Source organism: Triticum dicoccoides, chromosome 5B, assembly GCF_002162155.2.
Source record: "Triticum dicoccoides isolate Atlit2015 ecotype Zavitan chromosome 5B, WEW_v2.0, whole genome shotgun sequence".
Classification (NCBI taxonomy): Eukaryota; Viridiplantae; Streptophyta; class Magnoliopsida; order Poales; family Poaceae; genus Triticum; species Triticum dicoccoides.
Genome location: NC_041389.1, coordinates 170379323 through 170400230, shown reverse-complemented (window position 1 = coordinate 170400230; position 20908 = coordinate 170379323). Strand labels below are relative to the sequence as shown.

Here is a 20908-nt window from a genome sequence, read left to right as displayed (position 1 = left end):
CTTACACCGGGCAGGGCATCCCATTTTGAGAATGATACCTCTCTTTCGTTCCAGAACGACAGGCGCAACACCTTTCCCCTTCTTGTTCCTTCGTGCCTTGTGGCAACTCATCTCACCTCTGTTGTACTCGTTAGTTTTCTTAATTTTCCTATGGTATTCGGTGTTGACGGCAAACCCATGAAACTTTGTATATGTCTGGTAGAATTCCTTTGCTTCTGCAAACAATTCAAATCTCTGCCCAACGTACGGTGGCTAAGGTACCACGATCTCTGATTGCCCATCATCTTCATCCCCTTGTGCCTCGTCGTCAGTTTCATCATTCACTTCAGTATCAACGGCAGTTTCATCTACTTGAGTGTTGCCAGTGCTTGTGTTCAAAGGGGTGCCTGTCGGAATTGCTGGAATGATTGCCATTTCCGACTCTGACTCGGCATTGTTTGCGGCATGATTGTCTGCTGGCTAGTGGAACACGTCTTCCGTGCGCTCAGAGCTCCCCGTAGTAGATGCCCCCGCGCCGCTGTTCACTGTAGTTGTAGGCCCTGTAATAGAAAAAACAGGTACGAGAGTAAGATTTTTGTTTGAATAACATGTTTATCGCAACGAATCACATCAACTTCGAGTGATTTGGCATTACATCATTCAAACAGCAAGTCGTGAGTCTGCGCGTGGACATGTATGGCAACTGTAGTTGTCCAGTCATGGCAGCTATAGTCCAACAAACATGGCAACTATTGTTTGCCAATGCACGGCAACCAGCTCCTTTTTAGTACGAAAACTTGGGTTCTATATGCATGGCAGCTGCAGTCCTGCATACATGGAAAATACTGCTACCAACACATGGCAACCACTGTGTTCTAACATCAAAACTATTGCATTATAAGCCTGATCTCACTAGGCAAATGCGATCAACCATTAGTGCTGCACACATGCTTTTAGCAGTTGATAAATTTTCGAAGACAATACATGACTCATTACACACAACCACTTATTAGCGTTTTATGCTTGGTTTTGTCCACCATCACTGCTACAAATCTTCTTCTTCGTCACGTGCTATTTTTTGCCACAAAAATAAATGTAGTGCTCTTTTGTGGTTCAATTTTTTCCTTACCTTGTTGTGCTGCATGTGCCCATTTTGTGTGGTCTGTGACACCAAATTGACGTGCTCTATCTGCAATCTGTGAAGCTTGCCACGAGACGTTTGCCGGGTTACCACCACCGTAATAACCTGTAAGCATCGTAGTAGTTGGTCAATACATGGCAAATGCAGTTTGTGCTAGCATGGCAACTACAGTTGCCCTGGTATGGCAATTGCAGTTGTCCTGGCATGGCAACTGCAGTTGTTCCTCCATGGCAACTGCAGTTGTCCAGGGAGGGCAACAACAGTTGTCCAGGGAGGGCAACAACAGTTGTCCAGGGATGACAACTGCAGTTATTTATCCATGGCAATTGCAGTTGTCCACTCATGGCAACTGCAGTTGTCAACTAAGCTCCTTCTGCTAATTCACCGTCCGCAACTTCACTTTTTTATGGACTCACCTGTGTATGACGTCGATGGCAGGTACATGGGTGCTGTCTGATGCCACGTGCTGCATGAAGGCTCTGCATTTTCACCCGTCATAACTCGTGAGTCTTTTTGCCAACTTTTGCAAGTTTATTTTTCATGTCCAGACCAGTATGTGTTCTTTTTTATATGCGTTACCTTGATTAGTCATATTAGCTAGTTGAAGTTGGTTGCCCGTACATTTGTCAGTGTTAGCGCGCTCTGACTGAACTTGTCACGGAGGCCCCCTGAGTGTGTTTTGGTCATAAGAATCTGCGGAAAAATGACAGTGTACGACATAAGTAGAATGTCATCTTCATCGTTGCGAACATGGCAACTGTTCTTTTCTTTTGTTATCACGCATCATACCAATGCCTGCATACTGTTCTAGTAGTGGCAGCAATGGCCCTGCAGAAATGAGTTGACTGTACTCTGATGCATCCCAAGGGGGCGTTTCTGGCCTTTGAGAACCCCAAGTATCAGCGCCATCTTCGTGATTCATTCTTTCCGCGTCTCGCTTCTTCCAATGTGTTCTCAATCACTGCATGAACAAGAACGCATCAACAATCCACAAGAATTGTATTCTTCCGCTGCTTGCACATAGAAGATAACACGTCAGTGTTATCACATTTTCATGCGTAGGCAACCAACACATCGCGGCAAGTAGGACATGCACATGGACACTCTTTTTTCTAAAATTTTGGGTGCTAGCTATCCGTTCGATTAGATGGCAATAGCCACTATAATAGGATGGCAAGCAACAGGTCAACTTGATGGCAGTTACTGACAACGAAAGGTGGCAACTGACGTTATACACAAGTGGCAATTAATTTTTCCCACCCCCTTTATTTCAAATTTGGCATTCCTCCCTTTTTTTAGGGATTCCTACTCATCCATTTCATAACCAACTACTTGCGTCAATCAAACTAGGAACTTAAGTTAATCTCAAGTGTTGTACATGGCAGATCTGATGTATTCTGCTTGGCAAATGCGAAGATACACCGAACCATGTAGTGTTTTACCCCTATAGCATGGATCCAGTCGCCACCTTCATCTGTAAATTTGCAATTTTCTGCCCAGAAGAAGGATGAGAAGCAGTATGAGATCGGGAGATTTTACCTGCTTTTAGGTGATCGTCTTTGGAGGGCGGGGTTGGAGTGGGGGGCTAGGGGTGGGGGGAGGGTTGGGGTGTGGTTTGCGATGGGAAGGCCCTACGGGTTTGCTCTGGTTGCCATGGCGACCAGAGAAGCCGACGACGAAGGTAGGGGTTCGAGAGGTGGGGGACGATGGCGGCAGTCGAGAGTGGGGATCGATCGGAGGCCGGGAACGGCTGGGTCGTGCGGGCAACGGGGTCGTCTGGCCCGGACGAGGTCGTGCGGGCGGGGTTGCCACACACCAGACGTGCAGGCTATGCAAATGCGCGCCCGGACGCGGTCGTGCAGGCGGGTTCCTGTCCATGTCACACGAGGCGTGCGAACGGGTTCCTATTCATGCCACACGTGTGGCAGTTATCGGGACCCTTTTTCTTTTTAGCAAGACTTCTAGTTCTTGGGTGGACGAGCCTCCAGATTGAATAGAGCCATAATGCCCTCCCCTCAATAAAAAGAAATATATAGTTTCTGACCAATAGCCAATTCAACATGAATGACATGGCCAGCCATGCATTATTGTTTCAGGCAAGCCACAGCCCTCGGTATATGTAGCAGTGACAGGGTTAGTACAGACACTACTCTCGGTATATGTTGTAACCAATTCCCAATACCACTATGCTTACACGAATTCACCAAAGCACCAAGAGATGAGAAAAAGATCTGTGTAGCCAAAAGAAAGACTGCATAATCCAAAACGCTGATGTTGCAAATAATATTTTTACATGTTACAAACTAGAAAAAACTGAAACTTGCCATCCGAAAAGGATGCTGACATGCTTGGCAACTAAAGTTGCCATCCTCGCATCACTAAACTCGCCATAAAAAACGTTCGAAATTGCCATGTGTTCATGCAACACATGTGGCACTTATCATGGTCCAAGAAATAAGCATCTTGTGACATAAGAAATCAACTTCGTTGCAACAACAAAAAGAAATGCTGACAGTTACTCCCTCCGTTCCGATTTACTCGTCGTGGTTTTTGAACTAAAACCACGACAAGTAAATCGGAACTGAGGGAGCATTTCCTTTGGGCAAGCAATCACATCTCTGATGAAAGTAGAAGATGACAAGTACTCCCTCCATAAAGAAATATGAGTGTTTAGATTACTAAAGTAGTGATCTAAACGCTCTTAGATCACTAAAGTAGTGATCTAAACACTCTTATATTTCTTTACAGAGTGAGCATCACCTAGAGTAATCGGCTCATCAAGTTAACTGCAGCCAACTAAGCAGCAATCATAGTAAAAAAGCAGGGACGATTCAAAGTTCAAACCAACGGTCCCTAGAAAGATATCACAAGTTTGCATTACCTCATAGAAAGGTGCCCCATCTGGCAACAATCGATCAATACCGATAGCACAAGTTCGCATTACCTCATACCTAGACCTACATGAACTATAGACCCATCGCCCATTCAGCAGTAAACCAATAACTATTTTGGGTATGCTGTAGCAGATAGGTGCAGCACAAAATACAAACCAGATAGATAGTTTGCAATCCTAGCCAGTGAAATCACCCCTGCGCAAGTAGATTCCACCAAACGACATCATCTGCTTTGTGAAGGGCAGCTGGAACAATGCCGACATCCAAAGATAAATATTCTATTGATCGACATGAATCATGTTTGTACCACCAAATCATGATATCCAAGTCAGAATGCAGCCTCGAATGGTTCACTTGTTACGCTGAACGCATCCATTCTCGGTTAGGTACTCCACAAATTCATCAATTAGGTAGGGCCAAGCACCTTCTTCGTCATAATTGGATAACTGTGGATCAATTGTCTGCAATAAAACAACAGTGAAATTGGTTAAGTTCACAATTATGAGCTCTTTCTACATGCAAGTCATAGTAAGAGCCTCCCTTCCGGACATCCAACAAAAAATTGACATCTAGTTTAACAAGATACACGATTAGTGAAGAACTGAAAAGAAAACAGATTATTGACGAATCACTGAAGGCGACAGATCACAAACTACCTAGAGACTACAACCTAGGCACAGGAGTTAACCTGTCTCATTTGCCCAAGCAAAGTTTATTTGTCATGCTGATTAAGTGGGCATACAAGTCCCGCAAAATCTGGGCATTCATATCTATATACCTAACATTAAAGGGAGGAATGTTTCTACCCATCCATCATCAGAATTGCTCTGAACTTTTTATAAATTACCCCTTAATGTCACCCGTAAGCGGGAAAAAGCGGTTCAGAGCAACATTCATGCGTTTTTTCAGCAGCTTGCAGGCCCAATGGCAACAAGGCCCGAGAAAAGGGCACGCACGCATCGCTTCACACCTTGATCACAAGTCCCCTCTCTCTCCCCCATGGACCTCATGAGCGGTGTGGTCCTAACCCTGTCGTCACCCCTGGCTCCACACTACGCCGTCATCCATTCCGGGGGGTAAGAAAGGGAGCTCGGGAAGAGGCGCATGAGCAGCGACAGCTCACCACAAATGCGCCCGGTCGGACAGAACAGCCAGATGAGCAGGGTAGCGAGGTCTTCGTTGTCAATAGTTGTGCGGCGAATCTACCACGGCAAAGTTCTGCTTGAGGCGAGGAAGAACAGAGCGGCCGCAATTTACTGCATCTTCAATCAATTACTTCCGTGGGAATACTCCTTGGGATCCACCAACACAATCCCGTCGCTGAAATTGGAGCTTCGGTCGACCTCTGCATTGGCGCGCGGAAAGCGTAGGTAGAGGAAGCCGATAGGTAAGAGAAATGTTGCCGTGGGCAAGCTAGATATGGACACGAACGCCGGCTCCTTCGTCGCCGTCCAATGGCTTGCTCCGACTGCGTGGCCAGCTTGCATCACTCGTCTTGAGGTTAGCTGTTTTCTGATCCAGTTGTCTCTTGCCGATTCTTGTTCTTTGTAACGGATGCTTACGCTTCATGTGTTCGTGTGCGCTCATGCAATGGAGGTTGTGACCAGGTCGGCAGTGGATCGGGAGGGGCTCTCCTGCGTCTATGTGCAGAGTAGGGACAACAATGCCTGCCTTTCTTTCGATTTTACGCATGTTCAGGTAAATATAGCTTATGTTTATTCATTTGATCCGCAGGTTTACTTCTGTGATGTTAATGTTGTTCTAGAATTTGGAGGATGATCACGAGCTTTGAAACTTTTTGTTTATTGCTGACCCACATCCAGTCCAACTAATTGGCTTTATGCAGTTCTCCTCGTTATGTGGGTTTCTTGCGTTTACCACAGAATATTGAAGTTCTCTGCGGAAGTAATATTTTTTCCTTTTTGCCTTTACCTAGAGTAAGAGTGCCTACTGAGATTACAGAACCAGATAGAAATTCAGTGTGATAGTTCAAAGTTCAAAGAGAGGGCATCAGGTACTTGTTTTGCTTGAAATTGCTACCAAACTGTTCGCACATGGATCGTGGTTGAGTACTTGATATTCCATATTTGTTCTGTTCTGAAGTGGGTGTGTGGTGCTTTCAATTTTGATCTGCATAGCCATAAATATGTAGTGTATTGATAGCTTCCGATGGCATTTAGCATGCTACTAGGATTAACAAGCATCAAAATGTACCTGCTCTACCTGAACTGCCACCCTAGATAATCGTCAATAACAGTAGAATCTTACGCAAAGTTTTTATTGCCAAACGTATTCCTTGTTCATTGTGCTGCTTAGAAGAGATGAATGCCAAAAAGTAATGTGAACTTACTGTTAGTTCACAAGGTTACTTGGCGTGCAGAAGTAGATGTATTTAAATTCATTATTTTCGTGTGAGCGGAGAGTGTAGTACGCATTTAGATGAAGACTGATATTGTGTTGGGCTCTGGCGTACCTTTTTTTTCCTGTCTTATGAACTGAAAGGCATGCTATATATCAGTCCTGCCTGTATACTGTTTTGCTACATAAGTTGGGGCTAGATGAAATGGTAGAAGAAGCTTAACTAGGCAGGTGATTTGCATGGTAACTACAAACATGGAGATCCCAGGAAAATGGGGGAAAGAAATTTAAAGAGTTTCTTGAGGAGCGTAAGGTGTATTCTAACAAGACATTCTTGGTTGCTCCTAGAAACCTGCCTGCAACCCATTTCCTGCCAAGTATATGAAAAAGTCGATAATGCTGATGTGTATGAGGGCACTGGTGTTGGACCACTGGAATATGTATATCCCATTGCAAAGCACGGGCATATGTGCGAGTGTAATGACAAAAGCGAGGATGAAAGATTTACCTTAACAAATTCCAACAGCTGAGACCATGTGTCCCTAGAGATGGCTTTGTTATGCCTGACCTGAAATTTTAAGAATAAAAGTTACAGCAAAATAGTACCATCTTACAACAATAACATAATGGAACAGCTCAATGATCGGAAAATGGGATTAGATAGAAATGCCATTTAAGGCACACCTGGAGAAACTGACACCAGTGATCGATTAAGGGCCAATGCCTTTCAGCAAACAGCAACCTCCACATTCCAATAGCTGTCTCCAGTGGAAGGGATTTCTGACCCTGTAAAATCAAGAGAATGTTGTAGGAAAGTTTCATAGATAACACCGGTTGAAAAACAGATGTGCCAATAAAGACAATGACAATTGAAAATATTGGAACAAATAGTTTGATCTCAAGGATAACCTTTTCCCTAGCCCAAGCAAATGCAAAGTTGTATATCTCACGGAACTTATCTGGAAAACGAAAGAATAACGGATAGGTTAGAACTTAGAAGATAGAAGCAATTTTCAATATATTTTTTGATAGACAGTCCAATTTACGTGCAAACTGGAATTGGATAGTGGCTAAACTAGGTAGTCATGTACAAATATCCAGTTTCACACAAAAAAGGAAACTTACTATCGTCCTTTATCTCAGCTCGCAGTGATGGAAGTTTCTCACGGAGCTTCTCAATTGAATCTACCCTAAAAATAATGAAATGATATAATTAGAACAGAGAAGTGTCGCAAAAATATGTACAGGGTAATACTATCCATTGAGACAATGACATGTTGTGACGCATTGTATTCGAATAATATTTTCAAATTTGGTGATTTTGCAATGGTAGTATGGTACCAAGAAATATGACCCTAAAAATTACATGTGTAATTGGCAAGGGTCTTGATTAGTTGCATACTGAACTATCATGACTACAAATAGCACTCACCCAATTGACTGCAGACCATCAATGAATTCCTGGCGAGTAAATTCACACATTGTGGCAGCTTTCATGTGCCATGATATGACAAGCTGTTAAAAGCATAAATAGATGGTTAATAACAATGATGATCTACAGATCGCAGTATTCACTTAAATACAATGAAAAGGCAGGTCGCTGCAAATTAGAGAAAAGAACATGTGTGTATTTCAAATATCAAATAGATAATGAATTAACTTCGAGGATGGCAGCTGCAGGAGCAGGTACTGCAAAAAATAGTGAACTAGTTTTCACTCAAACAGTAAGTGAACACAGCTGGTTAGTACAGAAGAACTGAAACACATACCATGACAACATCCTGAGGATCCACCTGGAAAACAAACAAATAGCAACTGCGGTTAGAGATTTGTAGGCCCATATGATGTTGCTAACATACAGAGCAAAAGGTATACACCACTAGGACCATCTATCCTAAGACAACACAAAATATACAATGAAACAGAAAAATAACAGCAATATTTAGTTTTGAATCCCCACAGAGTGAAGATTCCCCTACACACCATGGAAATGGACAGTAGAAAAATAACAGCACCTCTTTCTGAGTCAGGTCACTTGCACAGACAACCACAATATGCAATCCAACAGACAAACACATAAAGAGGGAAGCTAAATTTGCTAATGTCTGATCTAGAAACCATTCCAATATCACGAGTAAATAGCATCCTGCTAACCAATAATATTCAATGTTTCCTAACCAGTCAGACAAATTACAACACTTGGAACAGAATATAATAGCTGCAGCTAATGTCATATAAGAATTATATGGTTGATTGCTACTAAGTGTGGGCTAGATATGCCCAGATGTAGGTGCAAACTGAAAGATAAAAAGCTAGTCCTTACCAACAGGTCGTTGCAAAGTTGAGATGTGCCCTCCACCATGATCATATCAGCATCACGTTCTGGAAACAAAACAAGATACAACACCAATTAAGAAGTAAACAACTTACAGCAGGACAAGAGAGAACATGCTTCCATTGAGTAGAGAAGCAAAAAGAAAGGGGGATGGAATAAATCAAAACCATATGAACAAAAGCTAGAGTCAGAAGTCAAAACTCATTCTCAAAACTTAAAGGGTTGGTAAATGACATGAGAATGATACCTTTGTATCTGCTGTAAAGATCTTCAAGATGTCGAGAATTGGTCACAGAAATCTGTGGCTGGCTGTAGAAATAATCAAAAGACCCTTCTAAGTGCCAATCACTAGCTTTCAGTGCCTGAAGGGCGACCTTCTCGCTGCATCATCAGATAACAGAATCATTTCCTATTCTAGGGACAAGAAACGCCAAATAAAACTGCGACAACTGAGCTCCTTGGTCCTTAATAAAAACGAGTAGAAGAGTTTGGTAAGCTCATAAGTATTTATTTTATGTAAGCATCCAAATATAAATTAATAGATGCTGTTTTAAGCACTTAGAGGAACCATTTAGTTTCATATTCCTGGGCAGTAACTTGGTGTGAACTATGCACTTGAAGAATCACAGTGCTGAATTCTTTGAATCGGAGTCTAAACAATGATTGGATTCATCCAGGCCCTAGCTCCAAGCAGATCCTAGACTGACAAGTTTTACTTCTTCAGGATTCAGTCCATCTCATTTCTTATTTCTACAATGTAAAAAGGGGTTTGCCTATTACAAAAATAACAACTTAACAGCATAAATGTAATGGATTGATGTTCTCATCATGATCATCTGCAACAACAAGATGACAAACTCTTTTTCAGAAGTTAAACTCCACTGATAATAAAGATTTACTCCCTCTGTTTCTAAATATAAGTCTTCTTAGAGATTTCAATACGGACTACATATGGATGTATATAGACATATTTTAGAGTGTAGATTCACTCATTTTGCTTCGTATGTAGTCCATATTGGAATCTCTAGAAAGACTTATATTTAGAAACCGAGAGAATATAGTGGTAAGGCATCACACAACATCACAATTTGCTGGGTGCACAAAATAGAGCATCAGATTAAGACAGCCACTAAATTCAACCTTAGACCAAGAGAAGCAATTACTCCCTCCGTTCCTAAATATAAGACTTTTTAGAGATTTTAATATGGACTACATATGGAGCAAAATGAGTGAATCTACACTCTAAAATATGTCTACATAGTTAAAAAAAAGCGCGCTTAAGCGCGCCTAGGCTCTAGGCGTTGGCAAAACGCATTGCGCATAACTGCGCTTAATCCGCGCATAATTGCGCATAAGCATACGCTTTGGTCAATAAAGCACAAGGCGGTGGCAAAACGCACAATTAACGCCTAGCGCTTTTTTGAACTATGTATGTCTATATACATCCGTATGTAGTCCGTATTGAAATCTCTAACAAGGCTTCTATTTAGAAACGGAGGGAGTACATCACAAATTTGCTTCCCAGTACAAATATTGAAATTAATGTATCATATCACATAGTTCTTAGAAAGTTAGTAACTAATTTTGCAACTAAGTAACACATCAACATTATTGCTTAACAAAGTAGTATAAATAATATGGAAAAAGAACTTATAATAACTAAACTAACAAATCACCACCAAATTACAGTCCCGAGAGTCTATGTAATAGAGATAACTATACTCGAATCTCACCTTGCACCAGTTATGGCCATGAACTGTTGCACCTTGTCGCGGCTTCCTCTCCCCAGCTTATGCTGCAACAGATAGAAAAATAAATGAGTCAAACAAAATCCCACAGCCTAGATTGCACAGATAGCCTTTTATTGGATGGTATATTGTAATCCCATGAGCTTGAGGAAAGGAAAGCTTAGTGCCACAGGGATTAGGGATTCAGCAGTTTTTAACAGCAAAAATGCTATATCAAATATATGTGATGTAATGTCTGTTTTAAAATGTTTATGCTACACTGGTACGACATAAGCTTGAGACATGAAAATGGCACCTCAAATATGATCCTCGGCACTAATAAATGGGAAAATGGAAAATCTAGAGTTCAAATACATGCTCACGGTCTCAATCTATATAATCCACCAACTTTATCCAATCCACACATGAAAAACCTAGAATTCAAAAGAGGATCTTACTCCAAGTTTGGCCTAGATATAGATTCCTTTGCTGTCCAAATCAGGCGGCCACGGTTTACACGGCAGGAAAACATGTATGTAAAGGGGAGGCAAAGGAGCTTACCATGTCCCCACGTAGATCTCCCGACGCCCGAGAGGGAGATCAAGGAGGATGGGATTGCCGTCGATCTGGTCGCCGGGAAACGATGGCGGCTAGCCGGGGCGTCGACGGAGAGGATCGCCGGGAGACGCGACAGCGAGAGGGAGCAGGAGGCGTCGGCCCGAGGCCAGGTTCTAGGTCAAGTAAGGAGGAGGGGGTGGGTGGGTGTTATCTGCTCGCCGAATTATAATTCGTAAAATAGATTTCTACCCGAAGAACGCCCGTGCGATTGCAACGGAGCCACATCTCTACTTCTAATGGACGAATTAGTTGAATAGTCCCTTTCACTTTCAACCGGTTTATTTTCAACCGGGTTTTTTTCAACTGGTTTTCTTTCGTCCCACCTCCCACCACCCCCTCCCACCGATTTTTTTCTTTCTCGTCTGGCCGACAATACCCAACGTATTTATGGTAATCAACCACAATTAATCCACGTATGGTAAGGCTATAAACTTAGAAATCTCAAATATGATAATTATAATAATAAATCAATCCATGTATGACAAGGCTATAACTAAGGAAATTTCGAATATAGTAATTATCACCAGAATCAAAGCTTTCCAAAAAAGTTCTTCTTGACATACCCTAATCGTGACCTCCTCATCCTGAGGCATTATCTCTATTCTTAATGGAGCAGTTGCTAGGATTGCGTCCACTGTTATTATTCGTCTGGTTTATTTTCGTCTGGTTTATTTTCGTCTTTCCTTCCACCATCCCATGTACCGAAAGCCAAACGAGTCAGAACTTTCCATGTGGACACAAATTATTTAGTAATGTCTTTATGGGAGAGTCTACTCCTAATGGACGAATTGGTTGAATAGTCCCCCCCACTTTCAACCGGTTTATTTTCAACCGGTTTTTTTCAACCGGTTTTCTTTCGTCCCACCTCCCACCGCCCCCTCCCACCGGTTTTTCTCTTTCTCATCTGGCCGACAATACCCAACGTATTTATGGTAATCAATCACAATTAATCCACGTATGGTAAGGCTATAAACTTAGAAATCTCAAATATGATAATTATAGTAATAAATCAATCCATGTATGGCAAGGCTATAACTAAAGAAATTTCGAATATGGTACTTATCACCAGAATCAAAGCTTTCCAAAAAAGTTCTTCTTGCCATACCCTAATCGTGACCTCCTCATCCTGAGGCATTATCTCTACTCTTAATGGAGCAGTTGCTAGGATTGCGTCCACTGTTATTATTCGTCTGGTTTATTTTTGTCCGGTTTATTTTCGTCTTTCCTTCCACCATCCCATGTACCGAAAGCCAAACGAGTCAGAACTTTCCATGTGGACACAAATTATTTAGTAATGTCTTTATGGGAGAGAATCAATCACGGTTAATCTCTAATCAATATTTAAAAATCAAATCTAAATTAATTAACTTACCATAAGTCGGTCAATCACTGATTAATCTTTCCATACATAGTCAATTTACATCAAAGGAAATGTTTCGATTATAGCAGTACCCTGCTACAAACCGAGCGAGTCGGGCTTTCACCCCGCACCGCACGACTCTTCTCTCCCCCTCGCCGCCTCCCGCCTCGGGCCGCTCGCCGTTCGTCTTCCCGAGGGACGCAGCCGCACCACCGCGCTCAGCTGCTCCCTCACCTCCCCCGCCGTCCTCACCCGTAGGACGCCGCCGCACCTCTCCTCTGCATCACCCTGTTGGCGGGATCCAGGTCACGGGGCTGATGACCTCATCATCTCTGACGGCGGATCTGATCATCGGCGAGGAGGCCGAGCCTCATGCTTCGGCCACAGCCACCCCGACCTCGTTGTATGTTCGCCTCCTCATCCACCCCCTTCCCTGTCCAATTTTGCTTTATTTTGGTTCGTATTTCATCCCGTCCAAACCGGACTTTTTACCTTACGATGCCCGCCTCCTATGTTTCTGCATTAACTAACACGGCGTCGCGTGATCGTGGAGCAGCAGGGTTGAGAGGATGGGTCTCCGTGACGGGCGGATGGCGTTCGTCGTGTGAGCGAAAATAGCATGTAACTCATGGAGTGCAAGCTGTTGTGCGGCTACATGGCGACGCTCAACTGTAGCGTTGAGACGTAGGGCACGTGCGCCATGATGTCGTGCTTCACCATCGCCTCCCCTAGCTTTCTCTCAAGGCATCGTGGTCTCGATGGGTTGGGGCTCGCCTCCCGCACTTCTCTTTGTCGTGTACAAAAACCAAGGTGACCCCTAGGTACTCTCAACGCTTGGTCTAGAAATCCCTCAAATTCGTTGCCCAAGCCGAGTGTTGTGATCTGACGATCGGTCATCGTGCAGGTGTCGAATTATTGAGGGAGGCTTCAGATCGTCCTGGGCATGGAGATGAGGCTGGCCATTAAGGATGTGGGTGAAGGTCACGTCGTTTCTTCTCCTGGCTCCAATATCCACTGCTGATATTTTGAGTTCTTTGATCTGAGAAAGAACCATGGGAACGTAAGGTTTTTAACCCAGCATGATTTAATTACCCTTTTCGCTTTTGTATTTTATAAGTACACTAGCTAAGTGTCCGTGCGTTGCCACGGACTAACAAATATATATATACAAAGAGAAAATTCATGTGACATGAGAGTCAAAGGCCATTTTTATGGGATGATATCTCATGGTCATGATCTAGTAGGTACATACATCTCGTCATTGTCTTTCTTCCACACTCCATGTCTGAGCTACCACGCGACACTCGACTTCCTTCTCCCACCATGCATGCTTTTATCTCCTATTTCTCCTACCTCTACCTTGCACGACAGTACCAAGTTTCTTGTCCAACTATCATAATCTTCTCCGGTAGGGCACCCCCTTAGATTATTACTGACTTGTACATGTTGCAAATAAGATCAACGAAAATGGATACTAAATTTCTGATGAGAAATGAGAATTCAGGGCAATATCTTCCCAAGAAAATAATAATTCCAAGACAATCTTTTTATACCTTCTGTCAACATTGGGACACACATTCCACGCAATAAGCATGCAATGATGTTGATACTTGATTAATTGTCAATATATGTCTATAGTAAAGATAACTTTACTCAAAACATGTTTTTCTAAGAAGGAAGGATAATTCATATTAGAAAAAAAATAAAGGTTTGGGTTCATCCCACCAATGTTTCTCTTGTGCAACTCATCTCCGCACCTGCTCACGAGATTGGCGTGTCTCGAGCACACCACTCCCACACACCCTCACAAGAGCGGCACAACCAATCTCTGAGTGCCACTGACACACATGCATGGAGCCCTCACTCCAAGCCTGACTATACACATTCCCACAGTAGCCGAATTCAAAGAGAATCAACGGGGCATCATCCACTGCTTTCTCAGGGTCCTATTCATCATGAAATCATAGACCAAGATATTCCTCCCATCCATTTTTTAGGGAAAGGATTTTTCTCGATGTTCCTCTCATCTTCATGGTAGTAATAACCTAAAAACGCCACCAGTCAACTCCGAAGAACATGCAACATTGTGAGAGTCAAAGTCATGGTCAGTCAACTCCGTCAAGAATTTCAAATTATGTGATATCCAATACGTACTTGTTGCCGATGGAACGACCACATGGATAGCTCCTACAATCTTCATGCAGGTTGCACAAAATTACGCCATAGGAGGTTTCAAACCTTCAATGGGCCACCCTTGGCCATCCAGCCGGTGGTTTTCCATCCTTCCTTACGCCTGACGTCTTGTGGAACCAGGCGCATCCCAGATCCACCGCCTTCCATTCAGGTCGCCACACAGAGGGGAAAAATAGAGTAGGCGGTGGCGCGGAGGAGGAGGCGGTGGTTTTCTATGTCACTGGTGTTTGTGTAGTTGTGCGTTGGAACTTCACAACGTGGGGAGGACGAGGAAATGGGAGAGCAGATTGTCGATGGTGGCATGGGAAAAAGAACGCGGTCTGGGGAGGGGGACGGTGGCTAGAACTTTGGAAGGAAGGAAACCTGATTGTGTTTCCCTTTATTTTGTACATGGAAGTTATCGTATGGTTCATGTATGGCAACAAGTCCTATAAAAGAGAACCAAGGATTGATTGATGATTGTGTTTTATTTCATATGGAAACCGATCTGTCGGGGCTACATGTAAGTGCATTGTGACTAAGGAAGGATCAATAGATTGAATTAGATTAGAAAAAAACCAGCAGGAGGGTGGAGTTATTAATTAAGAAAAAAGTCAGCAGTGGGAGGTGGGATGAAATAAAACCGGATGAAAAAAAGTCAGTAGTGGGAGGTGGTAGTCTCCGCCGGCCAATTTTCGTCCCACCTCCACTGGTTTTTTTCGTCCTAAAAAAATCTATGAAATTTCGTAGGTTAACCAGGGACAACTCCCACCTCCCAGGTTTTTTTCCGTCTCACCTTCCATGATATTTTTTTGTACCTCGCCCCACCTCACACTGAGCCGCCAAGAACCGCAAAAACCGCCTACCTTAGCCAAATCAACAAATCTCTCTCATTAATGCAATTTTCTTTAGGAAACAAATAATAGATTCTTTCCTACCTTAGCCAAATCAACAGATCTCTTTCATTAATGCAATTTCCTTTAGCAAACAAATAATAGATTCTTTCCTACCTTAGCCAAATCAACGGATCTCTCCCATTAATGCAATTTGCTTTAGGAAACAAATAATAGATTCTTTCCTACCTTAGCCAAATCAACGGATCTCTCTCATTAATGCAATTTTCTTTAGGAAATAAATAATAGATTCTTTCCTACCTTAGCCAAATCAACGGATCTCTTTCTTTAATGCAATTTGCTTTAGCAAACAAATAATAGATTCTTTCCTACCTTAGCCAAGTCAACGGATCTCTCCCATTAATGCAATTTGCTTTAGGAAACAAATAATAGATTCTTACCTACCTTAGCCAAATCAACGGATCTCTCTCATTAATGCAATTTTTCTTTAGGAAACAAAGAATAGATTCTTTCCTACCTTAGCCAAATCAACGGATCTCTTCCATTAATGCAATTTGCTTTAGCAAACAAATAATAGATTCTTTCCTACCTTAGCCAAATCAACGGATCTCTCCCTGGTTCGCTGGGCGCGTTTCGGTGGGTGGGCGTGGGGGTGGGGGTAATTTGATGAAAAAACCCGGTTGAAAATAAACCGGTTGAAAATAAACCGGTTGAAAGTTGGGGGACTATTCAACCAATTCGTCCATTAGGAGTAGAGATAAGCATTCAGTTCTTCTATCCTTTGTACGAGGATGCAATTCACTCCAAACATGTAAACAGTGTCACATCTTACAGAAGCTTCTAATTTTTTACAATGAGTATGGTACATAAACCAATGTGCTTGGGCTGTGCTTTGTGTTTCTGTCATGCCTTGTCTTTAGAAGGCACCGTGATGAATGCTAATTTAATAGAGGAGAATCAAGCAAGCGATGTGCAATGATTTTAATGAATTTTAATGACCATATTCTACACTTAATGATGATTGATAGTCGATTTATGGTTTCTCCCACTTTAGTAAGAAAGATGTGGTGTACAGAATCTTGCAAAAATGGAGGATATGGATTTGGGGCGCGGACTGTCCCGACAACGGCGGTGCTGCCTACCAACACCATGTGCAAGACTGCCTGACTTGTCCTCTATCTTAATGGTAAGTTTCTCTTTTTTTCTATCTCGTGGTCTCCTTGATTTGTCTTTCGAGAAAGGATTGAAAGTAGTTTGGGTGGTTCAATTAATTCAATGCCCAACAATATCATCATTTGTCAGCAAGAAGTTACTCCAAATTCCATCGCCTAACAATATCATCAGTTGTAAGAAATTAGGAGTTTGGTACGTACCCCGGTGCAAGAGACCATGGATGCAAAAGGTACTTCTGCTAGAGTAAGATTAGATAGTCAAATTGTAGACAAACAACAGTGTGCATTGGCATTGCAACTTCTGACATGGGATATTTGTGTAGTCAGATAATTAGGAACCTGGACTACAAGGGCAAATGGGAGGCACCTTTCATCGACATTCAGCCCAGGGAACCTCAACTTTCCCACTGTTGTACATTCATACTACTGTCCATGTATCGCTTCTGCTCAACTATAATACACGGAAACATGAAAGCTCATGTTTTCCCCTTGTTTGTGCAGAGTACAAGGATGATTCCTACATCTATGCATTGATATGCTGAACCACATTGGCATTGAGCCAAGCCAGGTTAGTGCTTCAAAAATTCTGAAAAAATCTGTGAAATGTTGTTGACACTTTGTTAAGTATTTGGTTTAACTATGTATGTTTGATTCTTATCCTATGAAGCATAATTAAAGTGTTGACTCTGTTTGACATTTTGATGTATTACGTCTAATTAGTAGCATTTGACTTTTGTTTCATTTCAGATGTCTGATGTAGACAACTAAGGCAATGACTATTGCATTGTAGGACGAGAAGGTCCAACGCGGTGGCAGCGGGTACATACCCAACGCGGCGACCCGTGGGTGCACCGGTTCTAGGGGCTTGAGAGCTGGGGCCGGCATCCAGGCGGTGAACATGGATGGTGGCGTGTGGAAGTGGGCGGTGGTGGGCAGGGAACAATGTGGCCCTGTCGGCGTCCTCTTCGTTTAGCTTGACATGATCGTCGTTCAGCTGTAAACAAGATTACCTAAGGGATATTAAGACTAGAACATGAATGCACAATACTTTTCCGATGTGATTTTTGTAAATGGAATTAACTTTGTAGAGTTGGCATGACATGCGCCTTCACTAGCGTTAATAATAGACCCTCCCTCCTTCCAAATTCCTGACCAATCATTGTTTTTGTAAGGATCCTTCTCGACTTTTGTTAGTTGTTCATCTATTGTTCATCTATGAATGAATTTAACCATGTGGTCTAACTGATTGGTCATATGAACTTATGAAGTAGTTATCGTGTGTACTAATTGCGACAAATGGAATCCTTTGCTTTTTGCATTGTTCACTAATATCATTAATAGATATGCATGTGTTACCGATATTTCTTAATTTAGCTGATTGAGCATTACTAGGCTACAATTCTTTGTGACTTTTGATTTTGTCTGTTGTTCTAATCCTATGTCGAATCAATCCCGATCCATGGGGAAGAAGATACAAGGGGACCGACCACTGAGTCGATGATGCCGACGATCGAGGACGGCAAACATAATCATTTTGGTGTCATAGGTTCATTGGAGCTGATGCCGCCACCTCCTCGCCCATTGGTCTCGGAGTTTGTGATGGCCAGGTCAGCGACATGGCCACGTAGTATGCCTCATTTTCTCCTATTGCGTTGTTTCTTTTTTATCATGTGATTTCTATTTTGTTTCTGTTAGCAATAATTACAGCTCCATGAAGCAAAAGAAAGCTTGAGAAATCATTTTTGTTTATACTCAAAGGCTTGGCTACCTAGGGGTGTTATTGACTCCCTACCAAAAGTTGTGTTTATACTCAAAGGCTTATGCATGCTTTCTAAAAAATATGTTGCACAATCACTGTAATTATGGTGTTATGTGAGTTAGAAGATTTCAAAAGTGCATCAATTGAGAATTACACATATTTATACATCGGACAGGGAAGCATGTATTTGATATTTCCTGCTGAAATTCAGCGTTTTCTATCGGAGGTCTAAATTTTCATATGCCAGACTTTTAAGTTAGATGGTGTGTATTATAATGATTTTTTATTGGATGTTGTGCTGTATATTTGGGTCTATGTAATATTTGTTAGGAAATTCCATAATGTATTAAGGTTCTGGTTGCAGCATCTTGGAATATTTGTTTAAAGGTAACAAAATGCTCCATCTGTTGTCTTTAATTAATGGTTAATAACAATGGAAATGCTTCGTGAGATGATTGGTCTTAAGCATAAAAGTCATGTAGGTTGCTATCTACCTTGTGTAATATAGTGCACAATAAAGAGTACTATGTTTCTGTACCACTTTCTTTATTTTGTGAATCGCGTGTCTTTCTATGTATACATTATCGAATTACATTTTGTATCGAAGAATATTTTGTGTGATATGGATTTCAATTATGTTTACACGTAAAACTTGATATGCATTATGTTTATATATGCACACGGTAAAAATATTTAAAAGCCCGTGGCAACGCACGGGCCTTCTACTAGTTAACTTTAAGAGTTCAATATTATGACATTGGCGACCTTTTTTACCATCAAATCCTCACACACACAGACACACACTCTCCCTCCCTCTTCCTCACTCTCTATCCCCCTCTCCCTCTCTCTCTAACACACACACATATACATCTTATTGGGTACGGGACCATAATCCATCTATTTCACACATACACGCTAGTGCATAACAATATGAATTATGTGTATTATATTTGCCACCAGAACTGAGGAAATTAATTTCATGTAAATCGACCAGCCACAACTCCAAGAATACGCGGACGAGGTGGCTCGGGTCGGCGTTGGCGCCGTCCAGCCACGGGCCCGCTTCCAAGTGCACGTGCAATGCACGTCTTCACAAATATTATAACCAGATGTGAGAAATCACATGCATAGAAAAGACATTCTGATAGCAATCCAAATACCATACTCAATTGAATACCTAACCTGGACAATACTCTTATTTCTATGCGCCAAAAAAATGGAATAGCAAAGCTAAGTATGCCTACATACGCTCAGATTATATATAAGAATCTTGGGTGAACAATTGCAACAAAGCACTAAGCAGCGATAAATTTAAATAAAAAAATCCATTAACTATGCAGGCAGCAGGCTTGTTACAACATAAAGAGATAGGAAAATGTCACCTCCAGTAATGTAGGGCAAAGGAGTGGAACGAAGCATGAATGAGCGGTTGTCTGTTCTTCTCCATGTACATGGATCAGCAGTAGAGGCAAGTATATAAGCACTTGACTGAACTCCACTCTTCGTGTACGGAGAGCCATGTCACCTTCTCGCCGCTGTAGCATGGGAGGACGGCTGGTTCACGTGACCCTTCAGCTGGGGGATCCATGGTGGCTGACCATCGAGCTCGAGGCAGAGAAGTTGAGGGCAGCAGTGGCGAGATCCATGCCAGCCAACCGGGCGAAGAGGAGGTCGTCGGGGAGGGACACATCGGCAAGATCCGGTCACCACGCGACCTGAAGAGCAACAGTGATCTCCACAAGCTGCAGGCCGACGGCGTGCTCCATCCCCTGCGATGGGGTGACCATGGCGGTGGTCACAGCTCCTCATGCTCGCCTCGATCTCGGCAACACACCCTGAGTGTATGAGGCAGCAACGACCTCGACGAAATCATGGCCTCCATCCTGGAATGCATGAAGGACCTCGGCCCCGTCGCTACTCCTCCCACCATAGCCGCACGCGGCAGCGGACCGTGGGTAGGAGGGCAGGCGGCGTCGCCTCGGCTGACGGCAGGGAGCAGCGTTGATTTCGGGTAGGTGGCATCGCGAGGACGGCCGCGGCCGCGGGGAAGCACCCCGATCATGCTGCCATGCCAATCCTTCTCCTCCGATCCCCTATCCCCGAAGATTGCGCCGCCGCCCCGGTCGTGTTGTTTCCATATATTATGCCATTTTTTCCTGTACCTAAACAAATGCGGGCGAGCGGATGACAGAGTTTTGGTCCGCCCTCTAAAATTGCTAAACGCACTTTTTGTGAGGATTATTGTTAATAAATGAATTCAATCATGTCGCTCTAAATAAATGGATTCAATCATGTGACTCTAATTACTTCAGATTGTTATGTGCACACTAAGCGGGGTGCAGTTAGGAAAGAAATGTTTTCTAATTAAAGTGATTGAGTGATTTAAGGTAAGGTTAATTAATTTAGATTTGATTTTTAGTGATTGTTAGTAAAGTATGATGCGTCTTTAAAATCTTTTATTTGTTTCCTTAAAATCTATTATTTGTTTCCTAAAGAAATTTGCAATAATGGAAGGTATCGGTTGATTTGGATAAGTTAG

General features: G+C 42.6%; 1 protein-coding gene across 1 annotated transcript; it reads right to left on the bottom strand.

Annotated features, from left to right (window-relative positions):
- Positions 1–3902: 3902 nt before the first annotated feature.
- Positions 3903–11204, bottom strand: LOC119307990 (DCN1-like protein 2). Its single transcript, XM_037584106.1, has 11 exons — positions 10996–11204; positions 10441–10502; positions 8955–9088; positions 8696–8754; positions 8142–8165; positions 7805–7887; positions 7498–7562; positions 7282–7331; positions 7057–7158; positions 6881–6940; positions 3903–4475 (listed from the first exon to the last, which is right to left on the bottom strand). Exons 1-11 carry the CDS (start codon positions 10996–10998, stop codon positions 4365–4367), a joined length of 753 nt encoding a protein of 250 aa, XP_037440003.1. The 5' UTR covers positions 10999–11204; the 3' UTR covers positions 3903–4364.
- Positions 11205–20908: the final 9704 nt, after the last annotated feature.